The sequence below is a fragment of the Cololabis saira genome, chromosome 19 (assembly GCF_033807715.1).
Source record: "Cololabis saira isolate AMF1-May2022 chromosome 19, fColSai1.1, whole genome shotgun sequence".
NCBI lineage: Eukaryota > Metazoa > Chordata > Actinopteri > Beloniformes > Belonidae > Cololabis > Cololabis saira.
In genome coordinates, this window is record NC_084605.1 from 1,862,572 (window position 1) to 1,887,493 (window position 24,922).

At 44.9% G+C, this 24,922-nt stretch overlaps 1 protein-coding gene across 12 annotated transcripts in view; it reads left to right on the forward strand.

Annotated features, from left to right (window-relative positions):
* The first annotated feature begins 114 nt into the window (after nt 1-114).
* The window catches only part of LOC133419828 (protein NLRC5-like), an 89,902-nt gene continuing 65,094 nt past the window's right edge, over nt 115-24,922 (forward strand). For 11 of the 12 annotated variants that reach the window (XM_061709273.1, XM_061709276.1, XM_061709278.1 and 8 more), the window contains exons 1-7: nt 115-307; nt 6,712-7,029; nt 9,719-9,994; nt 10,169-10,459; nt 10,938-11,087; nt 12,312-12,402; nt 14,316-14,489. In XM_061709273.1, the coding sequence (XP_061565257.1) occupies nt 241-307; nt 6,712-7,029; nt 9,719-9,994; nt 10,169-10,459; nt 10,938-11,087; nt 12,312-12,402; nt 14,316-14,489 (1,367 nt within the window). In that variant the 5' untranslated portion in view covers nt 115-240. The remainder of the gene's footprint in view (nt 308-6,711; nt 7,030-9,718; nt 9,995-10,168; nt 10,460-10,937; nt 11,088-12,311; nt 12,403-14,315; nt 14,490-24,922) is intronic. The other variant, XM_061709275.1, reaches the window with a different exon arrangement.

Sequence of the window (24,922 nt, forward strand, 5' to 3'; positions counted from 1 at the left end):
CGTTCGTTGCTCAGTCTAGTGTTTTATATGATGTCTATGCCTGGCACACCACCTCTCAGGTGAGGCTCAATCTGAGGAGTCGCCATGGCAACGGACACACCCACCGCACAAAGTCCACAACGATCACAAAAGAGACTAAATCTGTCCGTAAGGAGTGTGAACTTACTGATCAAGCAGGAAATAATCAGAAATACTTTTGTCCGGAATGAACCGTCCAACTGAAGCAGAGAGAGGAAGAACATGAACAGAATCATCAGTTTTATACTTTATGGTCTGTTTTTGTGCTCCTCGGTTTTCTCTAATGATGGTGAGTAAGCAGTTAACTATGATATTTTTTAAAAGACTAATATATAAAAATGTCTAATATCCAACAATTGTCAGTTTGGATGTGTGCAATAGGCATTAGCACTTCACAAATCTGAGCATTATAGCACGTTAAAGAAGCAATGGGGCGATGTGTAATCTGCATCAGCACTTTACAAACTCTTGCACTTAAGCACTTAGCACTTTAACTTTACGGTCACTTACTGGTTTATCAATTGCAACTTGTTTTATTGCTTAATGATTTGAATTTAGTTCTGTCGTATCTTTTAATGCTGTGTTTTGTTGGTATTAATATATCTTGTCTACTTTGTCTGCTGTTGTCCAATTTTGTGTTTGGCATTGATTTGCCGCGGGGACGAATGGTGGAAATTAGCCTCTGGCTACAACCATACATATTTACATTTTTGTCCATTAATATGTACAGTCCCTGTCTAGATTGAAAAAAAAAAAAAAAAAAATACGGGTAAAAATCCGTTAAATCCATAAATGTGTCTACGCCGCAAGTAAGTTGAAACTTTAGTGACGCGATTCTTCAACCGTCGACAGCAGGAGGAAGAAGCGTCTCCGGACCTGAATCAAAGTCCAAAATAACCTACACATACGACGTAGGAAGATGTTTGTTGGTTATTTTAAACAGTTAAGCAAAAACATGGGGATAAAACTCAACAATACAAATTACAAAAAAAAACGTCATACTAACAAAAATAATACTAAAATTTAGCTTTTTATATATTTAATGGCGCTTATCCACTAGTACCTACTCAGCACGCCACGACTCGGCACGACTCGGCACGACTCCACTCGCCTCCACTCGCCTCGTTTGTTTCCAACACCCAGATCAGCAGTAGGAGGTTGGAGAAGCTGCTGTGACGTATTTGATTGTGTGATCTAAAGGAAGAAGACAACAACACTAAATATTTAGCACTTGGAGGAGATGATAAATTTGCTGCTGGGTCTGTGGCTTGTGTTCCATATCAAGTTAAAAAATGAGAGAGAGAAGCTGGAATCAGCTGGAGCCGTGAGCAGCTATGAAGTGACAGATCTCCTGGTAGATCTGGTCGTTCCTTATCTCCGTCTAGATCTTTTTAATTCTCTCCTCAGCACCAGGTTTATGAACATCTGACCCTCAGAGTTGGATCACCAAACAGACTTTTGCTGCTATTGCCTGTTGAATAAAATGAGGAAGCTGCCAGTCGTTCTAGCATTGACTCCCGCTTCCTGATTCAAACGTCTGACGGCCCCCGACCAATCGGTGGCCTGTATTGTGATGACGTCAGATCCAGACGTCCAGATCCAGATGTCAGATCCTTTTCCACTAGATCTACAAGGCGTTCTGTTTCTTCTCAGCCGCTCGCGGCTCCAGCTGATTTTCTCATCAGCGCCGACACAAACAAACGTGTTGCGCAATCGAGTACGTCACAGCAGCTTCACCCCAACCCGCCCACTACTCACCCCAACCCGCCTACTTCACCCCAACCCGCCCACTACTCACCCCAACCCGCCTACTTCACCCCAACCCGCCCACTACTCACCCCAACCCACCCACTACTCACCCCAACCCGCCTACTTCACCCCAACCCGCCCACTACTCACCCCAACCCGCCTACTTCACCCCAACCCGCCCACTACTCACCCCAACCCGCCCACTACTCACCCCAACCCGCCCACTACTCACCCCAACCCGCCCACTACTCACCCCAACCCGCCTACTTCACCCCAACCCGCCCACTACTCACCCCAACCCGCCCACTACTCACCCCAACCCGCCCACTACTCACCCCAACCCGCCCACTACTCACCCCAACCCGCCCACTTCTCACCCCAACCCGCCCACTACTCACCCCAACCCGCCTACTTCACCCCAACCCGCCCACTACTCACCCCAACCCGCCCACTACTCACCCCAACCCGCCCACTACTCACCCCAACCCGCCTACTTCACCCCAACCCGCCCACTTCTCTCCCCAACCCGCCCACTACTCACCCCAACCCGCCCACTACTCACCCCAACCTGCCCACTACTCACCCCAACCCACCCACTACTCACCCCAACCCACCCACTACTCACCCCAACCCGCCTACTTCACCCCAACCCGCCCACTTCTCTCCCCAACCCGCCAACTACTCACCCCAACCCACCCACTATTCACCCCAACCCGCCCACTTCTATTCAATTCAATTCAATTCAATTTTATTTATATAGCGTTTAATACAACAGAGTTGTCTCTAGATGCTTTACAGAGACCCATACCCAGAACATGACCCCCGAGCAGTTATTACATAAACAATGGCAGGTAAAAACTCCCCTAGTAGGAGAAAAACCTTAAGCCAAACAGTGGCAAGAAAAACTCCCCTTTAGGAGGGAAGAAACCTTGAGCAGGACCAGGCTCATAAGGGGGGACCCTCCTGCCGAGGGCCAGACTGGTGGGTCAGGGACGGCAACAGCACAGCAGGCAGGTGGAAGCAGCAACGGGATGACCGGGGGTGGGGACCGCAGGCCAGCACGCAGCTCCCGAAGCTCCGGCCCAATCAGCAAGTCCCAGGTTGGGGTGCAGGGTCAGGGAAAGACTTGTGCTCCGTAATGCAAGCTACAAGCCACCCACGACCACCTGCAGGTTCCGGTGTCCGGCAAAGGATGCTGCAACATGGACAAAAGAGAGAAAAGGGAGGAGAAGGGGGGGCCAGCACAAGAAACTACAGGAGCGACTCTGACACACTAAAGTTTACACTACCTAGAGATTTACCAACACCAGCTAGAGGTTTACTAAACACTAACTATAGGCTTTACTAAACAGAAAGGTTTTAAGTTTAGTTTTAAAGGTGGAGGTGGTGTCAGCCTCCTTAACCCAGATTGGAAGTTGGTTCCAAAGTAATGGTGCCTGATAGCAGAACGCCCGCCCTCCAAATCTACATTTAGATACTCTAGGAACTACGAGTAAACCTGCACTCTGAGAACTTCTCTCCCCAACCTGCCCACTTCTCTCCCCAACCTGCCCACTTCTCTCCCCAACCCGCCCACTTCTCACCCCAACCCGCCCACTACTCACCCCAACCCGCCCACTACTCACCCCAACCCGCCCACTACTCACCCCAACCCGCCCACTACTCACCCCAACCCGCCCACTACTCACCCCAACCCGCCCACTACTCACCCCAACCCGCCCACTTCTCACCCCAACCCGCCCACTACTCACCCCAACCCGCCTACTTCACCCCAACCCGCCCACTACTCACCCCAACCCGCCCACTACTCACCCCAACCCGCCCACTACTCACCCCAACCCGCCTACTTCACCCCAACCCGCCCACTTCTCTCCCCAACCCGCCCACTACTCACCCCAACCCGCCCACTACTCACCCCAACCTGCCCACTACTCACCCCAACCCACCCACTACTCACCCCAACCCACCCACTACTCACCCCAACCCGCCTACTTCACCCCAACCCGCCCACTTCTCTCCCCAACCCGCCAACTACTCACCCCAACCCACCCACTATTCACCCCAACCCGCCCACTTCTATTCAATTCAATTCAATTCAATTTTATTTATATAGCGTTTAATACAACAGAGTTGTCTCTAGATGCTTTACAGAGACCCATACCCAGAACATGACCCCCGAGCAGTTATTACATAAACAATGGCAGGTAAAAACTCCCCTAGTGGGAGAAAAACCTTAAGCCAAACAGTGGCAAGAAAAACTCCCCTTTAGGAGGGAAGAAACCTTGAGCAGGACCAGGCTCATAAGGGGGGACCCTCCTGCCGAGGGCCAGACTGGTGGGTCAGGGACGGCAACAGCACAGCAGGCAGGTGGAAGCAGCAACGGGATGACCGGGGGTGGGGACCGCAGGCCAGCACGCAGCTCCCGAAGCTCCGGCCCAATCAGCAAGTCCCAGGTTGGGGTGCAGGGTCAGGGAAAGACTTGTGCTCCGTAATGCAAGCTACAAGCCACCCACGACCACCTGCAGGTTCCGGTGTCCGGCAAAGGATGCTGCAACATGGACAAAAGAGAGAAAAGGGAGGAGAAGGGGGGGCCAGCACAAGAAACTACAGGAGCGACTCTGACACACTAAAGTTTACACTACCTAGAGATTTACCAACACCAGCTAGAGGTTTACTAAACACTAACTATAGGCTTTACTAAACAGAAAGGTTTTAAGTTTAGTTTTAAAGGTGGAGGTGGTGTCAGCCTCCTTAACCCAGATTGGAAGTTGGTTCCAAAGTAATGGTGCCTGATAGCAGAACGCCCGCCCTCCAAATCTACATTTAGATACTCTAGGAACTACGAGTAAACCTGCACTCTGAGAACTTCTCTCCCCAACCTGCCCACTTCTCTCCCCAACCTGCCCACTTCTCTCCCCAACCCGCCCACTTCTCACCCCAACCTGCCCACTTCTCTCCCCAACCCGCCCACTTCTCACCCCAACCCGCCCACTACTCACCCCAACCTGCCCACTTCTCTCCCCAACCTGCCCACTTCTCTCCCCAACCTGCCCACTTCTCTCCCCAACCTGCCCACTTCTCTCCCCAACCCGCCCACTTCTCTCCCCAACCTGCCCACTTCTCTCCCCAACCCGCCCACTTCACCCCAACCCGCCCACTACTCACCCCAACCCGCCCACTACTCACCCCAACCCGCCCACTTCTCACCCCAACCCGCCCACTACTCACCCCAACCCGCCCACTACTCACCCCAACCCGCCCACTTCTCACCCCAACCTGCCCACTTCTCTCCCCAACCCGCCCACTTCACCCCAACCCGCCCACTACTCACCCCAACCCGCCCACTACTCACCCCAACCCACCCACTACTCACCCCAACCCGCCCACTACTCAACCCAACCACTTCTCACCCCAAACCGCCCACTACTCACCCCAACCACTACTCTCCCCAACCCACCCACTACTCACCTGGCTGTGGAAAAACAAACGAGGATGAGTCGGGACGAGGCGAGACGAGTCGAGGCGCGCTGAGTAGATATTAGTGGAAAAGCGCCATTAGAACCTCGGCAGAATAGGTACAGAAAAGTATCTACTCAGCACGTTAGACACGCCTCCACCCCTAGTGGAGAAGCGCAAGATGGGGGGCGTCGCAGGGCTGGCTGAGTAGGTACTAGTGGAAAAGTGCCATAAGTATTTTTATCAGCTCCATATTTGCCAACAATGCAATTCAATATGCTCTCTAAATAAACGCGATCCACAAACAATAACCTTTCCCTGGTTTATTTTTTCCACCGTTGGCTCGTGATGTACAGAAAGCACTTAAACAAAACAAAACAAAATAGAATAAATAACATTGTTGGCATTACATTGTTAGTATACACTTGTGGCAGCCTACATCAGCTGAGCTTAGAGTATTGTATATTATGTATATAATTATGTATATATATTATGTATATATATATATATATATATATATATATATATATATATATATATATATATATATATATTACTTTACCAACATAACTACTGGACACATCCGTCAATAAACTAATGTCTAGTTTATCCCTCAAACTACTGGACACATCCGTCATTAAACTAATGTCTAGTTTATCCCCAAACTACTGGACACATCCCTCATTAAACTAATGTCTAGTTTATCCCCCAAACTACTGGACAAATCCGTCATTAAACTAATGTCTAGTTTATCCCCCAAACTACTGGACACATCCCTCATTAAACAAATCCATTGTTGAGCTACAGAGGGGGTGCTGGTTCAGTTATCCAAGAGTTATTACAGTAATGGTTGTCCTTTGATAGTCATTAATAATTAATAAAGTAGATTATTTATCAAATTGAATTATCAGAATGAATTAATCAAAACGGGGCTGAAAACCAGCTGACGTAATCAGGAAAATGATGAACTAAACAGCAAAATCAGTCTCAAGGTAACAGTTAGTGAAGGAAGGAGTCCCAGCTCAGACCTTTAAACCAGCAGTTGTGACAAATATGTATAAAATAAACACAAACAACTTCTCTCTTTCAAATTAATCAGAATTTATTTACACGAGTGTTAAAAGATGATGAAACAACACTTAGGATCAATTCTGATGGCTAAACTACACAAAAACAACTAACAGTAGACACAAACTTCAGATTACGTGTGTATGTGTATGTGTATGTGTATGTGTGTGTGTGTGTGTGTGTGTGTGTGTGTGTGTGTGTGTGTGTGTGTGTGTGTGTGTGTGTGTGTGTGTGTGTGTGTGTGTGTGTGTGTGTGTGTAATAATCCCATCAAAGCTCCACCTGAAGTGTATTTATGGGGGGGGGGAAGCTTTTTTATATGCAGATATTTAATGAAGACATAACACAACTGCATGTTCCTCAAAGTGGCTGAGTTTCCTGTGAATGTCTTCTTCTGAATCTTCATGTGATGTTTCTGCAGATACACAGGTCTCCTGTCAGGTCAACAAGACGTGTATCTTACCCTGCAGTTTCACAGCTCATGATGACGTTGTCATTCACTGGATTCAAGAGACTCCACCAGAGTCCCTGGTTCACTCCTACCATCACAAACAAGACCAACTGGGAGAGCAGCACCAGAGGTTCAGAGGAAGAACATCTCTGTTTGAGGACCAGATCTCCAGAGGAAACGCTTCACTGCTGCTGAGAGGAGTGAAGGTTCAGGACCAGGGCAGATATCTGTGTGACGTCAGCACCGTCACTGGAAACAAGGAGAACTTCATCAACCTGAATGTGACTGGTATGTGGAGAATAAAAACCTCAACAGATTCAGATTCGAGTCTATTGCTCATGGTGGTTTTTTGTAATGAACAGAATAGAACAGATGTTTATTGTTGCAACAATAAAACACAGTTTAGCAGCTCTTCCTTATTCGCAGGAACATCATTAACTCACTGAGTTTGTCTCAGACATAAAACAGCTGAGACAAAGTTAAAATAGCTGCTAAAGTGGTTGTTAAACTCGTAACACAGTACTTCAACTTGCAGTTTCTACGTTCTTGACACGTCTGTGACTCACATTCACTTCCTTTGTTTGTAAAATTAGGATGGTCTAATAAAATATAAATAAAAAGCCACATCTATCAAACATATGTACACTATATCTAAGAGAACCAATATTTACAGACATGAAGATATTGCACAAATATCTGAGACTCTGACCACTGAAAGTTCAGCAGAGTGACGGTCTGAGGGAAGAAAGTGTCTCTGTGACGGAGGTTTTGGTGAGCAGTGATCTGCAGCTCCTCCCAGACGTGGGATGTTTGAAAAGTTTGTGTACGGGTTGTGAGGATCTGCAGAGATGTTCCTAGCTCGTTTCCTGACCCTGGACCGGTACAGGTCCTGGATGGAGGGAAGGTCGGCCCCGATCATTTACTTTGAAACTCGCTTCTTCCAGTTACGACTGTTGGCCAAAGTGAAGCCATATTTATGTTTATAATGATTTTGGAAGAGTCATACATGCTTTTATAGCTACACTTCTGGATGGCTGTAATTCCTGTATGCTGGTTTAGATCAGTTAATCCTTCAACGATGCAGCTCGGCTCTAAACTGGAACCAGAAAATGTGAGCATATTACTCCGGTTCTGACATCCCTCCACTGATTTCCTGTCCATTGTATAATAGATTTTAAGATTTTATTGCTAGTTTTTAAGGTTGTAACTGCGCTGGTACTATTTTCATCTTTATACCTCCTTTACACCTCCATTGTCCTTGCAGTTCCCACATCCAGACTCAGAGGCGACCGGGTCTCTTTGGTAGATGGTCCCATTTCCTGGAACAATTTCCCTTTTTGTGAATTAGAGCAACTCAAACTGTTGTTGCATTTAAATCTCTGCTGAAAACTCATTTCTACTTGCTGGCATTAAATCCAAGTTGAGTTTTAGACCTCTTGGGCCTCATTTAAAATGGACTGCGTAGGATTCATACTAAAAGTGCACGTACACCCAAAAGCCCAAAATGCCGGGCGCAAAAAAAAATCTGGATCTATAAAACCGCGTGCACGCACACTTGCAGGCAATGTTCGCTTTATAAATCACAGTCCAGCTGGAAGGTTGCGCAGCTGAATCCGCCTCATATCCCGCCCTCTACACGCCCACTTTTTACCTTAAAAGCGTAATGCAAAGTAGTATTTGCATATGAATGAGCCTGCTGAGCATGCGCAGTGGCTCCTGCAGCCTGTTTGGCGTCAGAATGAATGAGAGGTGTCGAGACACCGTGCCACTGAATTTCACTGAGATCTGAGATCGAAATGTTGAGGATGAAGTGGAGGCAGGAAAACCACATTATTTGGTGGTCACAGTAAAAGTAGAAAAAGTATATCAATAGTATGAAATAAAGAGAGTGAGTGGCAGCACGCCGTTGCTGCGCTAAAAGCCGCGAGTGTCCCGGCGCAACAGGGACACACACGTCCCCCCGTCTTTTCAAAATCATGTTTTTTTCCCCCTTACTTTTTACAGTTTAAAAACTAACGGTAGGATCAGCCATTAATTGCAAATTATCAAGACACTGTATGAAAGCGATACGAGAACGGCCCCGCAGCCCTGCTTCACCCCCCCTCCTCCCTCCTCCCCTCAGAGCTACTCAAGGCTGATTTATGGTTCCGCGTCACCAACGCAGAGCCTACGGCGTAGGGTGCGCGTCGCCGCGTACCCTACGCCGTAGTCTCTGCGTCGTTTTAACGCGGGACTCTAATTTAGGCTTACACCCGCACCTAAAGGTTTCACGCGCGCGTAAAACTCATTATATATATGAACAAAAATCTGAGTCCCTTTAGGGGTCTGTGGAGCTCCTAAACGCCCCTCATTTGTTCCGTCCTATAGTTGGGTGAAGAGGAGGCGTGTCACCGCGGCTCCAGCTCCAGCAGCACCAGAGTCCTGACTGACGCTGAGCTTCACACACAGAGGACACGATCAGCGCTATTTTATTATAAGTCTGATATATGTTGTGATGTGTGATGACATTATTAAGAGTATGACATGAATCTGTTTTCATTTCACCACCTCACAGCCTGCGTCGCCAGTTCCCAGTGTCTTAAGTAAATTCTTACGGGAGGGTGAGGGTTGCCTTAGGGATACGCAGATTTTTCGGTTAGTTTTTTCTTTTTAGATCCGAGGCTTTGCGTAGATGGCGGCTTCCGCAACTTTCAGGCGCTTTTTCTGCGCAAGCAAGCTTTATAGATGAGGCCCCTTCTCTTTATATATCATCTTTAGTTGTGTTTTAACTGATGTACTTTGATTATTTACAGGATATTGTTTTATTTTAGCTGTAAAAGCAGTTTGGTAAACCATGGTTGTTTTTAACATAAATACATTTGACCGTAACTTTGAAAGAATGATCAGAGAAGTAGGTTTTCAACCGAGATTGAAGCATATGAAGTAAACAGGCGTTCACTTACATAACAACATTAACAACTGCATATTTGTCCTCCAGCTCCAGTCCAGAACATCAACATTGAAAAGATACAAAATAAAATCACCTGCAGCTCAGAGGGGATCTATCCTGAACCTGGACTCACCTGGACCACCGATCCTCCATCCAGCGTGAACCTGCAGAACCTGCAGAACCCACCAACAGTCCAGCAGACTGAACAGCAGCTTTACAGCATCAGCAGCTCTCTGGTACCTTCAGACGGAGATACTGACCTGGACTACATCTGCACCGTCAGCACTCCAGCAAACAGCAGGAGATCCACTTTGCTTCGACCAGGTAGAAAATACATTTACATGTTTATGTGGTGGCTCTTAGTCCCACAAAGACCTTGATGAGAAGTTCATGTCGTCTACAAAAGCTTTTGTCCTTTACAACTGATGTTTAGTTTTCTTTTCAGTTTGAGGTGTTTTGGGTTTCCATCATTCCATGTCTTGTTTACTGTCATTTCAGCTGTTATAAGTGGATCAAACACTCAAAGAAAAATCTCCTGCTCAACCGCCAATTATCCAATAAAGTATCTCATCTGGACGTTTAACCACAAAGAGATCATCCTGACACAGAGCGGAGATAAAGGGCTCTACACACCTTCAGAGAGGTGGGAGCAGCACGTGATGACTGTGTCAGAGACAGGAAGTCTCACTCTGAAGGATTTAACTTCAGACCAGACAGGAACATACAAATGTGAACTCAGGGATGAAGAGGAAACATACGTGAAATACACCTTTCTTCACATACCAAAAGGTAAAATGGTTAAAAGTGTTAGAGTCAGAATGAAAATTAATTATTAAGAGTTTAGTTTCGGTAATGTCTAATGTTTAATTTGAATATTTAAAAGGAAAGAGTGCTGCCTGTTCTGATGGTAGGAACATCTGCATGACATCAGTCTGCTGCAGCAGTAAGTTGTCGGTGACGTAGATCGTCAGATCGTCACACAACTGCATCCATCTCCTGCTATAGATGGAGACTTTTAATGTTGCTAAATTATTCTGAATTATTTGTTTTAGTAAATAGTTGAAACCTTCAAAGAACTCCTGTGTCACTGACTTTAGCTCAAGAACTGGTCATAAATCAATAAAGCAGATTTAAGAAACTGCAGCTAGAAACAGTAACAGAGAGTTGTGAAGGTTCATGTGTGCTGTGATCTGCTGAGACTCGGGTTCAAATCACTGACATCAAAAACACAAACTGTCATTTTAATTGTTGTGTTTTTCTGCTGCAGACTGGACTGGAGTTATTGCAGGAGTGGTGGTGGGTGTGCTGCTGCTGCTGGCCTTGGTTTCTGGAGTCGTTGGTTACCTATACAGGAAAAGGTTGCACAGATACAGGACAATGAGGGATCTGAGGAGGTGGAAAAAAAAAAGAGATAAAGGTAAATATATTGTTTCATGATGTGTTTGTGTCAATACCAAGGATGCAGGATGTTGAATATTTGAATATTTGCTAATATCTTATATGCCGGTACTTTGAATGAAGTTTTTCCAGTCTGTCGATACTAGTACTGATATATGCAGCTAAACCTCTGCTGCAATAGTTGATACTGACATTAAATCTGACGTAGTAGAATTGAGACTCACCATGTCAGCTGTATTTATTTTTAAACTTAAAGAGCACAAATAGTCCCCATTACTAATAATTAATTCCAAGTTAGTGGGCTTCCTCTGATTCACACAGTCTTGCAGTAACTTATTGAAAGAGATCATTTCAAAAACCTGGAGTCCATCTATGTTATTACAGAAGATAACTTGCAGGTAACGCCACGTCTGGAAACACCAACTGGGAATTGTGTTGTGAGGTTCAATGTAGTTCACAGATCTGTAAAACCCAACATCTGTAACAGCTGTAAAAGGCTGGTTGTCCAGACCAATAAGTTCCAGATGTCATTAGGTTGGTCACGCTCGTACTTTCTTGCCTTTGTTAAAGGAGTGATGTGTAATTTGAAGACAGAATTAAATTCATATTCCAATCAAACGGGGGCAGTACAGCTGCACCAAGTGAGTTGATCTACCCTCACGAAAGAAATGAGGGAACGCTCGGCCCCTCCTCATCACTTCTGTTGTCAACTCAACGCCAGATACGTGAAACAAACTCAAAATCTGAGAATAAAAGCACAGAATCTTTAAATAATTAATTAAAATCTCTGACAAGGATACAATAATTTTTTTCAGTTAAACTTTTCTTTTCTCATCGTCATTTCTAAAACCATCTCTGTGTCTGAACCGTCTTCCTCAGTGGGTCTTTCTGTTTCTGTGGTTGCAATTCTGAAACGAGTCTAATCAGTGCCGTCAATCAACTGAGAGAAGACGGGACATCGTCAAGATCTATACATTTGGCATTGACTTAATAATACATATGGATTTCTGCGAGTGTGTACAGTATTTATATGAAATGTCTGCTCCATGTTCAGTGTTTGAACACAATGACACCAAACAGCAGTCAGCACTTTTAACCCTTTAAACATTCAGACTGACTCATTAAAGATTGAAGACACTTGTGATGTTGATTACAGAACACACTTTAGTTTAATACGTCACAACAGTCATATTATACATTTTTCGAGTCAGTTTCATTAGTGTTTTCGTATTTATATTTTCAGAGGAGGTTCTGGAGCAGTTGGGCATGAAGAAGCGTGACTCAACAGAAGGGGATCGACTGATCTCAGCTATGAAGGAGCGCAGAGAAGTTCGGTGAGTCCAGATCAATAACACAGTCAGTTTGTGTAGATTAACAGTTTTGTTCCTTTCACATTGTTTTTTGTAATCAAAATGAGGAGTGGATCGGTGTGTGCATTTGTGGATCAGTGTGTGCATTTGTGGATCGGTGTGTGCATTTGTGGATCGGTGTGTGCATTTGTGGATCGGTGTGTGCATTTGTGGATCGGTGTGTGCATTTGTGGATCGGTGTGTGCATTTGTGGATCGGTGTGTGCATTTGTGGATCGGTGTGTGCATTTGTGGATCGGTGTGTGCATTTGTGGATCGGTGTGTGCATTTGTGGATCGGTGTGTGCATTTGTGGATCGGTGTGTGCATTTGTGGATCAGTGTGTGCATTTGTGGATCAGTGTGTGCATTTGTGGATCAGTGTGTGCATTTGTGGATCAGTGTGTGCATTTGTGGATCAGTGTGTGCATTTGTGGATCAGTGTGTGCATTTGTGGATCAGTGTGTGCATTTGTGGATCAGTGTGTGCATTTGTCACTTTTGAGACTGTTCTAACTCCATATTTCTGTTGTATTAAAATACTGTGTATTTGCACAGATAGATGGGATAAATTTGAGAGATTAATTACTTTTCATGTAGCCTTAACGTAATTAATTTCCAATAAAAGTAGTTGTCAACAGAGTGAGATGCTCACAGAGACCACGGGGAAGAGGAGAACTCTTAATTAAAATGTCGGCTTAAAATGTCCTGGAAAAGTCCTGGAAAATAATTTCAGGGAAAGAGTGGGGAGACTGCTGGAGTCGTTTAGACCGTGTCCTTACCTGTTATTACCTGTTTGTATTACTGTTAATAGTGTTTATTACTACGCTAATCGTTGTCGTTGATTGAGAGTTTTGTTTTACCGATTGTCTACATAAAGCTCATTCACCACCGGATATGGTATGTAGGGTATTTCAGAACAAAAGCATTTGCCAGTTCGTCAGCAGTGTTACAGGAAGTGTTACATAGAAATTAATGGTAACTGATACAACGTCAGTAAGCTTCGTAAACCAGTATAGTGAGTGTTTTGAGTATGTTTATTCTTTCTGAAGAGAAATGCAAGACTGCTTTTTTTGGAATACCTTTCTTGTTTAATTCTTGTTAGTTTATCTCAGATTGGTATTATCATGTTTAGTGTTGGTGAGATTAATGTATGGATATGTTTATCCTTCATTAAGTTGTATATGTTAGGTGTTCTTGTGAGCACCTCCCCAAACACAGTTGTAAACCCTGTATGTGACGCTGCAAAGGGAAGTGAAGTCAGGACCGGCATGTCATGCTCAGTCCTTTATTCATACTCTGAAACGGCCTTAAGTGGTGTCCTGGCCGACACACCGGCGTGGATCTAGTGATACAGACTGAACTAACACCAAGGTAATAGTTTAGTTAATAGTTTTCATATGGACTTATACATACTTGATATGTAGACCTTCAGATAAGTTTGACAAATTTCATTAGAATTATTTTCAAATTCTGACAATCAAAAACGTTTTTGTTGTTCTTGGCTGCTAGTCGGTGGGTTTTTGTCTCAGAGTTGTTATCCTTCCATCGTTACATCTGTGGAGTGTCAGCTCTCAGCTGACAGCAGCCTTCAGTTTGAGGAACGTAGCAGCTGCTTGTTAGTGGAGGTTTCATCCTTGTTTGTCTGCTGTGCTGCGTGTGTAAACTGTATCATGATTTATATGATTACTGGGGGAATTACTGGGGGGGCGTCCCAGCACGGTTCATCCAAGTGAGCGCCGGGGCCTTCGTTGGCTCCAACCTGGAGACTGTGTTGGGCTGATAAGGGGGAGCTGGAGCCGGGGAACACGTTGAAATGAGATGAGATGTCTGTCTGTTTTGTCATCAGTTTGTTTGTAACAGATTTTATTACAACTGACATCATATTTTCTCTCATCATAGATTAATTAATCGTAAACTCTCAAAGACTCACTATGAAGTTATTGCGTCCGCTCTGAAGTCTAAACCCTCCCAACTGACAGAAGTGGACCTGAGTAAGAGCCGCCTGCAGGATTCAGGAGTGAAGATTCTGACTGGTGGACTGAAGAGTCCAAACTGTAGACTGGAGACTCTCAGGTCAGTTCATGGAGAAGTTTCTACATTCATCCAGTTGTAATCCTCCAAAGATGTAACAAAATAATTTCAATCACAAACATTAAAAAAAAAAAATTACATAAAAAATCTCTGATATTTAGTTTCTTTTGTAAATGTTATGACTGAAGATCTGAAAAATTCATTTAAAATCCCTCAGAAGAATCACTTTATTAGGGCCCGAGCACCTTCAGTGCGAAGGCCCTATTGTATCTGTAGGAATTCTTCGCGTTATTATTAGGGCCCGAGCACCTTCAGTGCGAAGGCCCTATTGTATCTGTAGGAATTCTTCGCGTTATTATTAGGGCCCGAGCACCTTCAGTGTGAAGGCCCTATTGTATCTGTAGGAATTTTTCTTTCTTTCTTTCTTTCTTCTGACGAAAGGAGGGCCTTTTTGCCCCCCTAAACGTGCCCAAAAAGTCACCAAATTTTGCACGCAAACCAGGCCTGGCGAAAAATTTGATATTTAATAGTTTGCATTAATGGGCGTGGCAAAACGGCTCAACAGCGCCCCCCGGAAAACTTTGTGCCTCAAGCCCCACAATACGGTTTGACGTACATGCACGAAAATCGGTACACACCTGTATCATGTCGCAACTTAAAGAAAAGTCTCTTGGCGCCATGGCCGAAACCGAACAGGATGTCGGCCATTTTGAATTAATCGTGTAATTTTGGCGAAATTCATGCCATTCCTTCGGCAGTTAATACGGCCCGAACCGTAACGTGCACCCAGGTGTGTTATACATCAAAATGTGCGTCTCCATCCTGCGACACCACGCATTACTTTTCTCTTTCAAAAGCGTTACTGTGGCGATGCTAGACGCCAAAAAGCGCGCCCACCCTTCATCTAATTGGTTCAGACAGAAAAAACTTTGTGCCTCAAGCCCCATAATACGGTTTGAGGTACATGAACGAAAATCGGTACACACCTGTATCATGTCGCAACTTAAAGAAAAGTCTCCTGGCGCCATGGCCGAAACCGAACAGGAAGTCGGCCATTTTGAACATTCTGAATTAATCACGTAATTTTGGAGCAAGATATGCCATTCCTTCGAGAATTAATACGGCCCGAACCGTAACGTGCACCCAGGTGTGTTATACATCAAAATGTGCGTCTCCATCCTGCGACTACACGCATTACTTTTCTCTTTCAAAAGTGTTACCGTGGCGACACTAGATGCCAAAAAGCGCGCCCCCCCTTCATCTGATTGGTCCATATTTGATAGTTCCCCAAAAGTCACCAAATTTGGCATGCAAGGCAGGCCTGCCGAAAAATTTGATATTTCATGGTTTGCATTAATGGGCGTGGCAAAATGGCTCAACAGCACCCCCCGGAAAACTTTGTGCCTCAAGCCCCACAATACGGTTTGACGTACATGCACGAAAATCGCTACACACCTTCATCATGGCACAACTTAAAGAAAAGTCTCTTGGAGCCATGGCCGAAACCAAACAGGATGTCGGCCATTTTGAATAAATTGTGTCATTTTGGCGAAATTTATGCCATTCCTTCGGCAGTTAATTCAGCCCGAACCGTAACGTGCACCCAGGTGTGTTATACATCAAAATGTGCGTCTCCATCCTGCGACACCACGCATTACTTTTCTCTTTCAAAAGTGTTACCGTGGCGACGCTAGACGCCAAAAGGCGCGCCCCCCCTTCATGTGATTGGTCCATATTTGATAGTTCTCCAAAAAATTTCATTGTTTGCATTAATGGGCGTGGCCTAACGGCTCAACAGCGCCCCCTAGAATACTTTTATCTGCCATAACTTTTGAATGGTTTGACATAGGAAGTTGTGGGTGGTGTCATGGGACTCTGTAATGAGTCCTTAAGCTTCGTTGGCCTTAATTAGCCCCGCCCCTTCTTCTGATTGGTTGTCCCGATTTTCTGCTATAACATTGGAATGGTTTGACATAGAGAGTCGTGGGTGGTGTCATCAGATTCTTTATGGAGTCCTTGACCTTCATTGGCCAGAATTAGCCCCGCCTCTTCTTCTGATTGGTTGTCCCTTTTTTCTGCTATAACCTATTAATGGTTTGACATAGGAAGTCGTGGGTGGTGTCATGGGACTTTGTACTGAGTTCTTAAGCTTCGTTGGCCTTAATTAGCCCCACCCCTTCTTCTGATTGGTTGTCCGTTTTTTCTGCTATAACTTTTGAATGGTTTGACATAGAAAGTCGTGGGTGGTGTCTTTTCTGATATGCTTATGGGGGGCGGTGGCCTTGAGTGCGAGGGCCCGTTCATCGCTGCTTGCAGCTTTAATTAGGGCCCGAGCACTTGCAGTGCGAAGGCCCTATTGTATCTGTAGGAATTCTTCGCGTTATTAGGGCCCGAGCACCTTCAGTGCGAAGGCCCTATTGTATCTGCAGGAATTTTTCTTTTTTCTTTTTTCTTTTTTCTTTCTTTCTTCTGACGAAAGGAAGGCCTTTTTGCCCCCCTAAACATGCCCAAAAAGTCACCAAATTTTGCATGCAAGTCAGGCCTGGCGAAAAATTTGATATTTAATGGTTTACATTAATGGGCGTGGCAAAATGGCTCAACAGCGCCCCCCGGAAAACTTTGTGCCTCAAGCCCCACAATACGGTTTGACGTACATGCACGAAAATCGCTACACACCTGTATCAGTACACAACTTAAAGAAAAGTCTCTTGGCGACATGGTCGAAACCGAACAGGAAGTCAGCCATTTTGAATTAATCGTGTCACTTTGGCGCAATTTATGCCATTCCTTCGGCAGTTAATACGGCCCGAACCGTAACGTGCCCCCAAGTGTGTTATACATCAAAATATGCGTCTCCATCCTGCGACAACACGCATTACTTTTCTCTTTCAAAAGCGTTACCGTGGCGACGCTAGACGCCAAAAAGCGCGCCCACCCTTCATCAGGTTGGTTCAGACAGAAAAAACTTTGCGCCTCAAGCCCCATAATACGGTTTGACGTACATGAACGAAAATTGGTACACACCTGTATCATGTGGCAACTTAAAGAAAAGTCTCTTGGCTCCATGGCCGAAACCGAACAGGATGTCGGCCATTTTGAACATTCTGAATTAATCGCGTAATTTTGGAGCAATATATGCCATTCCTTCGAGAATTAATACGGCCCGAACCGTATCGTGAACCCAGATGTGTTATACATCAAAATGTGCGTCTCCATCCTGCGACTACCCGCATTACTTTTCTCTTTCAAAAGTGTTACCGTGGCGACGCTAGACGCCAAAAACCGCGCCCCCCTTCATCTGATTGGTCCATATTATTATAGTTCCCCAAGTCACCAAATTTTGCATGCAAGGCAGGCCTGGCGATAAATTTGATATTTCATGGTTTGTATGAATGGGCGTGGCAAACTGGCTCAACAGCGCCCCCCGGAAAATTTTGTGCCTCAAGCCCCACAATACGGTTTGACGTACATGCACGAAAATCGGTACACACCTGTATCATGTCGCAACTTAAAGAAAAGTCTCTTGGCGCCATGACCGAAACCGAACAGGAAGTCAGCCATTTTGAATTAATTGTGTAATTTTGGCGCAATTTATGCCATTCCTTCGGCAATTAATACGGCCCGAACCGTATCGTGAACCCAGATGTGTTATACATCAAAATGTGCGTCTCCATCCTGCGACTACCCGCATTACTTTTCTCTTTCAAAAGTGTTACCGTGGCGACGCTAGACGCCAAAACGCGCGCCTCCCCTTCATCTGATTGGTCCATATTTGATAGTTCTCCAAAAGTCACCAAATTTTGCATGCAAGCCAGGCCTGGCGATGAATTTCATGGTTTGCATTAATGGGCGTGGCCTAACAGCTCAACAGCGCCCCCTAGAATACTTTTCTCTGCCATAACTTTTGAATGGTTTGACATAAAGCGTCGTGAGTGGTGTCATGAGACTCGGTATTGAGTCCTTGACCATAATTGGTGAACATTAGCCCCGCCCCTTCTTCTGATTGGTTGTCCCTATTTCCTGCTATAACATTTGAATGTTTTGACATAGAGAGTCGTGGGTGGTGTCATGGGACTCGGTATTGAGTCCTTGACCTTTATTGGGCTGAATTAGCCCCGCCCCTTCTTCTGATTGGTCGTCCCTTTTTTCTGCTATAACTTTTGAATGGTTTGACATAGGAAGTCGTGGGTGGTGTCATTTCTGATATGCTTATGGGGGACGGTGGCCGTGAGTGCGAGGGCCCGTTCATCGCTGCTTGCAGCTTTAATTATTATTATTATTATTTTTCTGACGAAAGGAGGGCCTTTTTGCCCCCCTAAACGTGCCCAAAAAGTCACCAAATTTTGCACGCAAACCAGGCCTGGCGAAAAATTTGATATTTTATGGTTTGCATTAATGGGCGTGGCAAAATGGCTCAACAGCGCCCCCTAGAAAACTTTGTGCCTCAAGCCCCACGATACGGTTTGACCTACATGCACGAAAATCAGTACACACCTGTATCATTGCACAACTTAAAGAAAAGTCTCTTGGAGTCATGCCCGAAACCGAACAGGATGTCGGCCATTTTGAATTAATCGTGTCATTTTGGCGAAATTTATGCCATTCCTTCGGCAGTTAATACGGCCCGAACCGTAACGAGCCCCCATGTGTGTTATACATCAAAATGTGCGTCTCCATCCTCCGACACCACGCATTACTTTTCTCTCTCAAAAGCGTTACCGTGGCGACGCTAGACGCCAAAAAGCGCGCCCACCCATCATCTGATTGGTTCAGACAGAAAAAACTTTGCGCCTCAAGCCCCAGAATACGGTTTGACGTACATGAACGAAAATCGGTACACACCTGTATCATGTCGCTACTTAAAGAAAAGTCTCTTGGCGCCATGGCCTAAACCGAACAGGAAGTCGGCCATTTTGAACATTCTTAATTAATCACGTAATTTTGGAGCAATATATGCCATTCCTTCGAGAATTAATACGGCCCGAACCGTATCGTGAACCCAGATGTGTTATACATCAAAATGTGCGTCTCCATCCTGCGACTATGCGCATTACTTTTCTCTTTCAAAAGTGTTACCGTGGCGACGCTAGACGCCAAAAAGCGCGCCCCCCCTTCATCTGATTGGTCCATATTTGATAGTTTCCCAAAAGTCACCAAATTTTGCATGCAAGCCAGACTTGGCGATAAATTTGATATTTCATGGTTTGCATTAATGGGCGTGGCCTAACGGCTCAACAGCGCCCCCTAGAATCCTTTTATCTGCCATAACTTTTGAATGGTTTGACATAGGAAGTCGTGGGTGGTGTCATCAGATTCTTTATGGAGTCCTTGACCTTCATTGGCCTGAATTAGCCCCGCCCCTTCTTCTGATTGGTTGTCCATATTTTCTGACTATAACTTTTTAATGGTTTGACATATTTGAAATATGCTGGTAATGTGTCAGCCAACCACAAAAATCTCTGGAATTTTGGTGGAATCATTTATTTTTTGTCCTTGCCCGGTGCAAATGACATAAATAAAGTGCGTGGTTTGGTTGTGAAAAAATAAAAGTAATGTTACGTGAACAATAAATCAAACGCTCCCTTCCATGCAGTGTGTGTGTCTAGGAAGTAAAGACTGGAACATGCTATTCACAAAAGAACAAATAGTGGGGTTTTACTAATATTTATATCTTAAAAATATTTTAAAAATTACGAAAAAACAATTCGGGACTCAGATTACATCGCTATGTTGGTATCTCCTAAGTCAGTCAGTCAGAAAATGGCCAAGCTGATTCGTGGCTCGGCGGTAATGTCGCCGTCTTTCGTGTGGGAGATCGTGGGATCGATCCCAGCTCAATGCAAAGATTATTGTCAGCAATTTGTGTTTTTTTTTTTTACATCAACATGTGCGTCTCCTTCCTGCGACGACGCGCATTACTTTTCTCATTCAAAAGCGTTAACGTGGCAACACTCGACGCCAAAAAGTGCGCCCCCCCTTCATCTGATTGGTCCATATTTGATAGTTCTCCAAAAGTCACCAAATTTTGCACCAAGCCAGGCCTGGGGATAAATTTGATATTTCATGGTTTGCATGAATGGGCGTGGTCTAATGGCTCAACAGCGCCCCCTAGAATACTTTTTTCTGCTATAACTTTTGAATGGTTTGACATAGAGAGTCGTGGGTGGTGTCATCAGACTCTGTATGGAGTCCTTGACCTTCATTGGCCTGAATTAGCCCCACCCCTTCTTCTGATTGGTTGTCCCTTTTTTCTGCTATAACTTTTGAATGGTTTGACATAGGAAGTCGTGGGTGGTGTCGTTTCTGATATGCTTATGACTCGGTGGCCGTGAGTGCGAGGGCCCGTTCATCGCTGCTTGCAGCTTTAATTATTATTATTATTTTTCTGACAAAAGGAAGGCCTTTTTGCCCCCCTAAACATGCCCAAAAAGTCACCAAATTTTGCACGCAAGTCAGGCCTGGCGAAAAATTTGATATTTTATGGTTCGCATTAATGGGCGTGGACAAATGGCTCAACAGCGCCCCCTTGAAAACTTTGTGCCTCAAGCCCCACGATACGGTTTGACGTACATGCACAAAATTCGGTACACACCTGTATCATGGCGCAACTTAAAGAAAAGTCTCTTGGTGCCGTGCCCGAAACCGAACAGGATGTCGGTCATTTTGAATTAATCGTGTCATTTTGGCGAAATTTATGCCATTCCTTCGGCAGTTAATACGGCCCGAACCGTAACGTGCCCCCAAGTGTGTTATACATCAAAATGTGCGTCTCCATCCTCCGACACCACGCATTACTTTTCTCTTTCAAAAGCGTTACCGTGGCGACGCTAGACACCAAAAAGCGCGCCCACCCTTCATCTGATTGGTTCTGACAGAAAAAACTTTGCGCCTCAAGCCCCATAATACGGTTTGACGTATATGAACGAAAATCGGTACACACCTGTATCATGTCGCAACTAAAAGAAAAGTCTCTTGGCGCCATGGCCGAAACCGAACAGGAAGGCGGCCATTTTGAACAATCTGAATTAATTGCGTAATTTTGGAGCATTATATGCCATTCCTTCGAGAATTAATACGGCCCTAACCGTATCGTGAACCCAGATGTGTTATACATCAACATGTGCGTCTTCATCCTGCGACTACGCGCATTATTTTTCTCTTTCAAAAGTGTTACCGTGGCGACGCTAGATGCCATAAGGCGCGCCCCCCCTTCATCTGATTGATCCATATTTGATAGTTCCCCAAAAGACACCAAATTTTGCATGCAAGGCAGGCCTGGCGATAAATTTGATATTTCATGGTTTGTATTAATGGGCGTGGCAAAACGGCTCAACAGCGCCCCCCGGAAAACTTTGTGCCTCAAGCCCCACAATACAGTTTGATGTACATGCACGAAAATCGGTACACACCTGGATCATGTCGCAACTTAAAGAAAAGTCTCTTGGAGCCATGGCCGAAACCGAACAGGAAGTCAGCTATTTTGAATTAATTGTGTAATTTTGGCGCAATTTATGCCATTCCTTCGGCAATTAATACGGCCCGAACCGTAACGTGCACCCAGGTGTGTTATACCTCAAAATGTGCGTCTCCATCTTGCGACTACACGCATTACTTTTCTCTTTCAAAAGTGTTACCGTGGCGACGCTAGACGTGAAAAAGCGCGCCTCCCCTTCATCTGATTGGTCCATATTTGATAGTTCTCCAAAAGTCACCATTTTTTGCATGCAAGCCAGACTTGGCGATAAATTTGATATTTCATGGTTTGCATTAATGGGCGTGGCCTAACGGCTCAACAGCGCCCCCTAGAATACTTTTATCTGCCATAACTTTTGAATGGTTTGACATAGGAAGTTGTGGGTGATGTCATGGGACTCTGTAATGAGTCCTCAAGCTTCGTTGGCCTTAATTAGCCCCGCCCCTTCTTCTGATTGGTTGTCCTTTTTTTAATAATAAAATCACCGCGAGCCGCCAGTCGCTCTCGCGCTGACTCCCGCTTCCTGATTCAAACGTCTGCCGGCCCCGCCCCCCGACCAATCAGTGGCGAGTAGGGTGATGACGGCCCCGCCCCCCGACCAATCAGTGGCGAGTAGGGTGATGACGGCCCCGCCCCCCGACCAATCGGTGGCGAGTAGGGTGATGACGGCCCCGCCCCCCGACCGATCAGCTGCCTGTAATGTGGTGACGTCAGAAATAGTCCCGTGCTCAGCCCGGTTAGAACCTCGGCAGAATGGATGCATAAAAAGTAATAATAAAATAGTAGTGTTATACTAATATTTATATCTTACAAATATTAAAAAAATTAGGAAAAAAAGTTCCTGACATTATATCGCTATGTTGGTCTCTAATAACCCAGTAAGTCAAAGTAAAAGTAATATTTGAGTCTTAGCTCAACCAGAGCATTACTGTCTATGGTGCTGGAGGTCGGGAGTTCGAGACCAGCTGTATGCCGAAAATTTTTTTTTTACATCAAAATTTTCGTCTCTGTCCTGCGACGACGCACATTACTTTTCTCTTTCAAAAGTGTTACCGTGGCGACGCTAGACGCGAAAAAGCGCTCGTCCCCTTCATGTGATCGGTCCATATTTGATAGTTCTCCAAAAGTCACCAAAATTTGCATGCAAGCCAGGCCTGGTGATAAATTTGATATTTAATGGTTTGCATTAATGGGCGTGGCCTAACGGCTCAACAGCGCCCCCTAGAATACTTTTCTCTGCCATAACTTTTGAATGGTTTGACATAAAGAGTCGTGGGTGGTGTCATGGGACTCGGTATTAAGTCCTTGACCTTCATTGGCCTGAATTAGCCCCGCCCCTTCTTCTGATTGGTTGTTCCTTTTTTCTGCTATAACTTTTGAATGGTTTGACATAGAGAGTCGTGGATGGTGTCATTTCTGATATGCTTATGGGGGGCGGTGGACGTGAGTGCGAGGGCCCGTTCATCGCTGCTTGCAGCTTTAATTTTATTTATTATGTTTAGTTAGTTTTTAATTCCAACTTTTCTCAGGTTGTAAACATGAGGAGAAACCAGTTTAGATCAGACATGAAGATCAATCAGCTCAAATGTGATTTTCTGACAGACTTTTCTGGGCTTGTGTGAGATCTTCCATCAGTAGTTTCAACAGCTGGATCATCTGGATCAACTGGATCAGCTGGATCAGCTGGATCATTTCCATTTTTATAAATGTCTCATAGCTATCCTGTAGTTTCTTGTGCCGGCCCCCCTTTTCTCTTTTTTGTGCATGTTTGCAGACCGGAGCCTCGGGAGCTGCGTTCTGGCCTACGGTCCCGGTCCTTGACCTTCATTGGCTTAAATTAGCCCCGCCCCTTCTTCTGATTGGTTGTCCCTTTTTTCTGCTATAACTTTTGAATGGTTTGACATAGGAAGTCGTGGGTGGTGTCATGTCTGATATGCTTATGGGGGGCGGTGGCCGTGAGTGCGAGGGCCCGTTCATCGCTGCTTGCAGCTTTAATTATATTTATAATTATATTTATGTTTATGTTCATGTTCTGGATCTCTGGAAAGTGTCTAGAGACAACATCTGTTGTATTAGACGCTATATGAATTGAATTGAATTGAATTGAATTGAATTGAATTGAATTGAATTGAATCAGCTGGATCAGCTGGATCAGCTGGAACAGCTGGAACAGCTGGATCAGATGGATCAGCTCTCCTCCCCTCCTGAAACTCCAAAGAACTCAATCCAGAGGTGGAAGCAGCTTCAGAGAGTTTCAGACAGGGAGGTTATGAAAACCAACACTCAGAGCTCAGTGTCTTCAGTGATTAATCACCAACATGTTTTTTTTTGTATGATTTATTTATGAAACTTTGAGAAAACAAATATACAATACACCACCTACACAGAGAGAAACTGATGCATATATGAATACCGTGGAACAGGGTACCAAAAAAGAGGCAGTTTTATCCCCAATTCCCACCCCTACCCTCCCGTACAAATAAAAACGGATAAAAACGAAATTAACACAAGTGCATGTATAAATGCAAAAAAAATAAATTAATTAATTAATTAATTAAAAAAAAAAAAAACAAAAAAAAAACAAAAAAAAAAAACAGTGCTATGGGCTAATGGGCTAATTGGCTAATGTTCATGTGTGTGTGTGTGTGTGTGTGTGTGTGCGTGCGTGTGTGCGTGAGGGCGTGCGTGGGGGGCAGCAAGACTAGATTGTCTAGATGTCAAGGTCGATCTCTAATTGGAGAGATCTGACATGATCTAGGAAGGGTTGCCATATTTTATGGAACTTCCGTTCGGAGAAGCGAAGAGAGTATTTAATATTTTCAAGTCTCATAAAATGCAGGGCGTCTTTAATCCATTGAGAATGAGAGGGAGGGTAAGGGCGTTTCCACCGCATCAGAATGGCACGTCTTGCTAACAATGTGAGAAAGGCAACAAGCTCAGCAAAGTGGGACGGCAGTGAAAGGCCAGTGGGTAGGACACCAAACAGTGAACTCTATGCGCC